This window comes from Tachypleus tridentatus, chromosome 8, assembly GCF_004210375.1.
Source record: "Tachypleus tridentatus isolate NWPU-2018 chromosome 8, ASM421037v1, whole genome shotgun sequence".
NCBI classification, from domain to species: Eukaryota; Metazoa; Arthropoda; class Merostomata; order Xiphosura; family Limulidae; genus Tachypleus; species Tachypleus tridentatus.
The window spans coordinates 103,324,504-103,333,503 of record NC_134832.1 but is presented as its reverse complement, the minus strand read 5'-3'; the positions used below and the strand labels follow the sequence as shown (position 1 = coordinate 103,333,503).

At 30.5% G+C, this 9,000-nt stretch overlaps 1 protein-coding gene across 3 annotated transcripts in view; it reads right to left on the bottom strand.

The window, feature by feature from the left end:
* The window catches only part of LOC143223096 (uncharacterized), a 31,899-nt gene that overhangs the window by 566 nt on the left and 22,333 nt on the right, over positions 1 to 9,000 (bottom strand). For 2 of the 3 annotated variants that reach the window (XM_076450543.1, XM_076450544.1), the window contains exons 4-7: positions 8,231 to 8,403; positions 7,083 to 7,126; positions 5,607 to 5,739; positions 747 to 843 (exon numbers count right to left, since the gene is read on the bottom strand). In XM_076450543.1, the coding sequence (XP_076306658.1) occupies positions 747 to 843; positions 5,607 to 5,739; positions 7,083 to 7,126; positions 8,231 to 8,403 (447 nt within the window). Of the gene's footprint in view, positions 1 to 746; positions 844 to 5,606; positions 5,740 to 7,082; positions 7,127 to 8,230; positions 8,404 to 9,000 lie in introns of those variants that run through there. The other variant, XR_013012656.1, reaches the window with a different exon arrangement.

Below are 9,000 nucleotides of genomic sequence, written 5' to 3'. Positions count from 1 at the left end.
CAAAAAATGAATTTCACACAAGTTTACTACTTCCATAGTTCAGTGTACACTAAATAAACTTAGATATCCTACTATTTAAAACCATTATTTACGATAGTGATAAATGTTAGTGTAAAATACAAACTCAAAGATATTGTTCATTTTCCCCACAGATTCATTCTCATATTGTTTGTAGAAGTGGTTCTGGCTGAAAATATTTTTAACTTCAAGGACAAAGTCTCCAAACTATAGAATTTAAATGTAGTCTATTCATTAACCTGAAACTAGTGTAAAAGTGGAACCTGCCACTGGAAATACATCCCTGAACATTCCTATTATCTCACCTGTGCAGTGTACTATAAGAGTTATTCATGTCATTCTATGTAGAACAGAGAGGAACAGTAAACTCACAATGGAAAATAATCCCACATTGCAGTAACATTGATATTGAGAACCTAGGCCTCATAGTCTATTGGATCGACAAGTTACTTCTGATGTTTGAGAATAAAAAGTTACATTTTTAACACATTAAACATGCATTTAATATTTTCTAACTTTGTCATTAATCATTAAATATAAACAGTAATATTTTTCACTTGTTCAGCTGTTTAACTAGTGATCTGACCCTGAAACAATATAAATATTATAAAATGATAAAAGCTTTATAAGAGCTTTAAATTTTATATTAAAACCAACAGTTTTATTCTAGAACAGCAGTCTATACTTAAGAAGAGTTCACTGAGACATGAGATGTATATAATACTCACCCGAATTAGAGCTAAGGAATTTGGGTTTAAATTACTTTTTCTCTTGTTAAGTTGTGGATATTTGTGCAAGAAAATCCTTTTTCTGGGTAAAGTAATTCTAAAAAAAAAAAATATATAAACATTCAACAAAAATATTTTTTTGCTTTAAAAAAAATTTGACCAAAATCATTGCTCATTTATAACTGTGAATCTGCTGAACCAACTGTCACCATATTTAGCATGACTTATTAAGAGCTCCCTGTAAATTGAATGGGTATGACTGCTTGTGCTAAATACAATGGGCCCAATTACATACTAGTTTTCTGATTCAGACACCTATGTGTGTTAAATACTTTTAGCCCTTTCTCAATGGGTTGCAAGTCAAAAGCAATGTCATTGTATTTGTTGACTTACATTCAAAATTTTATTGAACTACTATTTTATGAATTTATGTCTAAGTTTGGAATAAAAGTGAAGATTATAATTCAAGCTTTAATATTATACATGAGTCAATTTCTTAATTTAAAAATGAATATTAAAAGAACACATACAGATTTTAGTGAGTCGTGGTATGTTGAATGCAGCACTGTTTATAATTAGATGTTTGCAATGTTAAAATACTAATTCTGTAGTTTTAAACAAATTAGGAACTCCAAATATTAATATTGACAACCTAGAATATACAATAACTTCATATCTTATTTTGCTGAGATGCCAACTATTTCAAATGACTGAGCGTAATGATTGTAGACAGAGCCCTTTATCATTTGTGGCTACTAGGCCTGACCAATGTCTGAGCTGTTTATTATTATAACTATTATCATTTATTACTGCTATAGATTGCTCATTTATGACTGTGTTTTGTGTATTTAATAAATAAATTTTAAAAAATTCTTTTGAAATTATGTCTTATTTAGTTCAGAGTAACAAACATACTAGTAAAACATTGAACATGCACAAAGAGTAAGCAGAAAAAGCCTTTGTGTAAGGACTAATTTATATCATGTTTATGACACTTATTGTACTAGTTTTGCAGCTGTTGCAGCCTTTGCTTTCATGAGAATGTCTCGGGATGGTTGAGAGTTATAACAGCATTGTCCATTTGACTGTATACACATCTTGTGTGTTATAATACTGCTCAAAACTGAGGTGCTCAAATTTGGTCTGAACTTGCTTTTGTTTTTAGTCACTAAACTAAATATCCCTTCACTGTCAGCATTAGAATGGAAGATTGTAAGGATTCCAAGCATAACCCTATATAGAATGTCATACTTCTGGTTGCCATTTCTATCCTTAACTGTAGATAGCTGAACCCAAAACTTGTCAACATTCAACTGAAGGACAGTTTCTGAGAAAGTATCATTTTGATAGTTCAAATATTGCCCTTCCAACTTGTCAATAGTGTCATGCTCATATGTATTGACAAGGACAGGATACCTGTCTGTGAAGAAGTGTAGAGAAGAGAAATCTTTGCCGACTTTCAGTTTTGGATCAGCAACCTCTACATGAATCAGAAGTTCATCATTTAGAGGAAAATGTTTCATCATGTAATTTGTAGCTGCAATATAGTATTTCTTGACACTGGTGTAGAAGCTGATCAGGTCCATGACCTTTTCATATTTAACAATGTATACCTTGGCAGCATTTCTAATAGAAACTGCCTCATCACATTTGTGTAAGGATTCATTGTTGTAGTCAAGTTCAGTGATTGTTGCCTTCAAGATATTCTGGTTTGATGTATCTGACAAGTATATTTTTAAGTTGTGTAATCAGAGTTCTATACATAATGTGTATGCAAGGTTCTTCACTTTGCAATATCAAATTGGCTTGCTCAAATAGAGGAATTCCAGACTGAAGAAAAAGACAAAATAACAAGTTCATTTTGTTGTGTAAGAAAACTGTTAACTTATCTAACTTGCTCTGCATATAACTTTTCTTGGTTACTTCCTTGCTAGCTTTTGTTTTCTTCTCTTTTTTCATTGATTGTCTCTTCTTTAGTTCAAGGTCAGACTGCCTAAACATATATTGAGTGATATCAAATGTTTCTTTGTCTGCTTTTGGAGACTGCTGTCTTGTGTCCCTGTGTGGGTGAGAGGATATCCTGACTGTAAGAGTCTTGCTGCCTGACTGAGCTGCACATTTAGATCTTTTTTGATCTAGTCTTTCCTTTTCACAGTGTAAATACTTCTTCAATGGCTTCCACCTGTCCAATATTCTGTTGAGGCACACCCCAAGTGATAGCCATCTTGTGTTAACAAGTTGTAGAATTTTTCTTGCTTCTTTGTCATACAATCCTTGAAACTCTGAAATGTTGTTTTCTGCTAGCACTTTTGTCCAGAAAATAGTAGATACCTATCAATATATCAGAAACTGGACAGGGCAGTTCTCTGGAATCTTTCTGGGCAGCAATATTCATGAGGTGACAGGCACAGCCCATGAAGTAAATGCTAGGCTGTCGTCTTGAGATGTGTCCCATCACAACTTTACCTATACCAGACATAACTGAGGCACTGTCTGAAGAAAAACTAAGATAGTTTTCCCATGGAATTTTCCTCTTTGTCAGTTTGTGGTCCAAAAGCTTGAAAATATTCTCTCCCATTGAAGCTTATTTCCATTCCACCATTGTCAAAAGAGAACAAACAATTTTTCCAAGCAAAGGGTCAAGATATCGTACAACCACTTTATATAGTGTTGAGTCATCCATGTTTGTGGATCCATCTGTGGCTAAACTGTAAACACTGTTAGTAAGTATGCTTGAAATCATTTTGTCATCTTCACAACCCAACATTTGTACAATGGCTGTAGTTTTGGTTCTAGCACAGCCATACTTTTTACTATATCAGAGTCTGGGAACATTTTTCTGAATAGATGTCCTGCATGATCAGCTACAGCTAGGGGTAAATTATGAGCAATGACGAATTGCGTGAACATCACTTCTGCATTTATGGTTTCATATTTTGAATTCTTACTCATAAATTTTCTTATATGCATCGTTTTTGTCTTTGCCTCAGCCTTTTGTTGGCGAGATGTCAATTTTGTATGTCTGCAACAATCATTTATCCCGCCATGCGCCACAGAAAAATCGATGTGACAAATTGTACAAAATGCATGACTGTCACTGACTTTTGATGCAATGACCGGATACTTTGCACTATACTCTTTCCTAAATTTTAGATTCACAGTTTTAGTCCTTTTACATTTGCCAGAAACAAGGCAATCTGGTAAACGAGGCCTCTTTTTATTCCATCTTGTGAATGATCGCACTGGTGTTTCTATGCTGCTTAGTAAACGAGAAATACCCATCTATGAGAGTGCCGATTGGCTGACAAGCACTGATGACGTAACTATGGATTCCCCCACATACCCAGTATGGAGAAGCACTGCTCTCAAAATATTGGTAGACGTCGGAGATACAAATATTTTTTATTATTTCAAGCACAAACATGATTATCGCAAGTAGCCATTTGGACTATGTTTTTTATTTATTATCAAAATTTATTTGTACTCACTAGAAATTTTCTTTTGACCCCTTTCAAGCCCTAAGGGAACAATTTATCACTTTATTGTATATGCCTATATAATATATAATAATTTGGGAGTTGCAACAAATCGTAATATTTGTCCGTATGAGCGTATAGTCATAATGATTATGCTCAGATCTTAATGGTTGGCATCTCTGGAGATGTAGTGTATATACTAAATCAAACATGGTGACCCTGTTTTTTGAAATAGTCTCTTACTTCAGTATGTGACATATGAATAACCAACTGAAACCTTAGTATGTCCCCTTTGTAGTTTTCTCAGCTATTTTAATCAGTGAAAAGGCTACCACATTCTTACGAACCAAGATTTCATGAAGGTAGGTTATGTCTTTAATCCACTCAAAGCTTCATTGTTTTTTAATCTAAATACATCTTAGTTACTAAACATAATAAATTATAGTATATCATATAAATTCTATGGTATCGGTATAGTTATTTATGATTTTTTGGTTATTTAACTGTGTAAAAAACCCAAAAAAAAATTTTGTTTGATATTCTCCACATGCAAAATTTTAAAAGGCTTAGCAACATTTTTATATTATTAAACACATAACACGAGTGAATGTGCACCGTGTCAATGCAAGCTATGTAATATTAGTTAGGCATGACTTAAGGTCAATATAATAAATGTATATATATGTATAACATATGAGACATAAGCTACTTTGACTAAACATTTGTGTTTTCGTGTTATAGCATATAGTCTTTATAGCAGGAGGAAAAGCATAATTTATATTTATTTCCTAATTGTTTTATGGTGGTTACAAGGTAAGTAAAGTGACAGACTCCACATAGAGTGTAGGAAGTAACAAAAAAATATAAAGTTTTACTCAGAACAAACATTTGAAATGTATGGTTTTTCGAGATTACACAAATAATATTTGAGATTTTTGGGATGAAGAATAGTTTTCTTCATCATAATATGAAATAACTTTGCACTCAAATAAGTGACAAGAGTATTTTCACAAACAAATCTTTAGTAAAAATATTTCATTACAAAAATCTGAATTTTGTGAAGGTACAAATGTATCAAAAGTCATAGTGCAAACACATAATTGTAGACAAATTTGTGTATATTACACCTAGCCTGTAGTGAAAGGGTTAATAGATCTTGCAATGGATCTTTTAAACAGATGCACTATATCTATTAGAATAAGTGAAATTAGTAATTTACACAGTAATAATATCTTGGATTGAAATATCTGTACATTTTATAACAGTTGCCTTATTGGAAAAATGTTTTAATCAGTTATACAGAAAAGAGACAAACATATTGTGTATCATACTGAAGCAGAAAGTTGCATTACACAGTTAATATTCCTACATTACAGAAACATACTTGATTTGATGAGGAGTCTTCTTGCTGACTTCTGCTTTTGTGAGGTTGCATATGGAACACATACTTTGACCCTCATTGTTACAGTGAAGAGGCACATGGAACAATCTTTCATTAGTCTTGTATTCATGTATACCTGGATTAAATGTTTTTTACTGAGTTTTATTAATAATATATTATCTGAGTCATGATCACTGAAGAAAAGATATCCATATGAAAATATCACTTTCATGATATCAACATTTTAATCACTTGTAATTCAATAGAAGCCATCTCAAGAAACAAAGTATATTTCACTGTCACCATTCTTTATCTTAAATAAAAAACAATTCTCAGTTCTGTTGGTACACTTACTGACAATATTTAATAATCCATCCCAAAACATTACCCAGGAAACACATCTTATCATATATAAGAACAGACATTTTCTGATAATGGTAAAAATATTGTCTTAATTTGGATCTTAAATTTTTTAGTTGTATCACTGCTGTATAAACAAAGACTGAATGATTTTTCTCTGACATGAAAAATTGAAAAATATTAAAATGGATTTGGAATAAATTTCCTTTGTTTTGTAAATATGAATAATTACATTTTATTTCACAGAAAGTAGTATATTTCCTAATACAATTAGATATTAACACACTATGTTCAAAGCTCACATAGAGTTTTAGATGCAAACAAATAAACTATTAAACCAAACTTTGATGCTATTACAATGGCAGGTTTAGAGCTAGGAAAAAAACTCAATTGTTTTGTATTAAATTATCTTCAAGACAATAATGAACTATTTAGTGTTTTTGTTTTGTATTATTCCAACTATCCTAATATTTGAAATATTGTCATTATTATGTTTTCATTAATTTAAGTTTGTTAAGCCCAATACCTTTTTGTCAGAACTTGCAAAATAACTGGCTCCCTATACACTTTAGCTTTCTTATTTAAAAAGTAACTAAATCTTGGACTCATGATAAACGTACTGTCCTCAACATTTAAGAAGTAAAATGCCACATGCTGGTAAGTTTTTGTTCCTTTAAACAGTGAAGATGCACCTAAAGTATCCACATACTTTATATTATAACTCTTCCCCATAAGTAAAAATGCACAAGTTAACCTATATTTAATAGTAATCTCATTAGTTCCTGTTATGTCTAGTATGTTTCTAATCTTGTGAAAACCTGTAAGGAATAAAACATGAAATAGTATTAACTGTATTTTAAACTTTTTGCAAGTTTTCTATGATGTTGCACATGTAATAAATTTCAAGTGCAACAATTAAGGTTTGATAATAAACTTAATTTTAAATTGTTGAACATAAAAACCTCTATCAAAATAAACAGAGTAATTAAAAAGAGATGCAGTAAATAAGAAAATTATTCTCATGTGAGAATAAGTGATAAATTGACTTTTATAAATTAGTAAATTCCACTAATTGTCCACCTCTAGTACTACAAAATGACATTAAAATCCTCAACTTACATTGATGATTTTCTAAATCTTCTGTGATAGGTGTAAAATCGTCACTGTATAAAAAGTTAAATTTCAAAAATAGAGAGCTAATATTCTTTCAGTATACAATAATAATACTAGGACCTTAAATCAGTATTTGATTTTTTTAGTACTTTATTTTCAGTTAACAATACAAATATTTAAATTGAGGGGAGAAATAAATTTTTTAACAACTTACAATTTAAATAACACTATCTTGTGTGTATATTACAAACTGTGGTGTCTGTTCCAGTGTTCAACTTTCTCCTGTTTTAAAAGCTGTACACACAGGCATAATTCAGCATTCATTTTTGACAGAACAGGAGTGAATAATGTTGATGCCAAGTTTTGTATTCATAAGCAGGATATTCTATACTAGATTTGTTATAAATTAATCACACTTCAGCATGTGACATAACTTAAAGAATAAAAATGTAGATTTATCAAATATTATTGTTGAGCAGCTAGCTATTAGCACTACTAAAGTGCTCAACAATTACTTTGCATGACTGACAGTGTAAGTAACTCAAAGCTTTGACTAAGTAAAACCAAGAGTGCAAAACAACCTTTTTATAGTCCAGGAAATAATTGACTTAAAAGTATTCCCATCACTGGTGACAGGTACATATGCATGTTTTATAATATTTAATAAAATTCCAAATATTAGTAAAAAACTTTGTTGACTGAAAGAGAAAAGCAATTATTTTTAGTTTGACAAGAAACTTAAACATTAATGCTTAAAAGTAGTTAGCAATTATTGCAACAAGGCACAAAACACTACCCAAGAAATTTAATTTACTGAGTTAAGAGATTACTCAATAATACACATTTTTATGATGTATGTATTTGCCAATGTAATGAACCTTCACACACACACACAAACAGACAATGGTGGCAGTAAGAATTAGTAATTGTTACACCTTTTGTTGTTATCCAAAACAAAAATTAAAACACATGTAACTGTTATAAAGCATGTCTTGTGTTTTTTTTGTTTGTTTTTTTAATTTCTTGTTGACTATCAGTAGTTTATACATACAAGAATTAAACTATTTTAAATCAAAGGTGCATTGACATGTCATGTCAATTAGGAACAGTTTAAATAGCACTCTATAAAAAGAGAGTCTAAGAAAATCTCTTACCTTACTACTTCTGATCTTGTACACTCTGAAAAATTTGATTCTCGAAATGCTCTCAATTCACTGTAGAACTGATCAGATTTATTCAGAACTTCTGGAAGAATTTTTTCTACATCTGTTAAATGTTTTGTCTGTTTTGTAGCAGGAGATCTTGATACATCAAATGGGGTTAATCTCTGTAACAACAGTTGCTCGGTACATACACATAGAAGAAATTTTGTTTGGTGTATTTTTTTGGTATGTATGTATATATTAAAATTTTAAAAAATTTTGTTTCACATCCTGCATGTTCTATTTTTAAGAAAATAAATGAAATTTAAAAACTTATTTTGAACAGTAATAATATGTATACAGTATTAGAATAAATATGACTATTTTACAAAATACCAGTTCACTAAAACACAGCAAAGAAAGTTTACTTTGTAAAGGCCAGTTATATATTCTTGAATACAGTAACAAGTGTAGTAAGCCATATCAATGCAACTTCAGTAATGTTAGCTAGACTTATCTGAAAGGTCAACATTATAAAGGAAATATACATATATGTATAATGTTACAAAGTTTAAGCTATTTAAACTAAATATTTGTGTGTTGAGTGATAATTTATGGTCATTCTACTTTCTAAAAAGAAATTAATTTAATTACTAATTTTTTTATGAATGTTACAAAGTTGGTCAAATCAAACCAACCCAAACAAAAATATAGTAAAAACAACAGATAAAATATTAAATTACTTTTCCAAAAAATATTTGACAATTATCTGAAAGCTATAA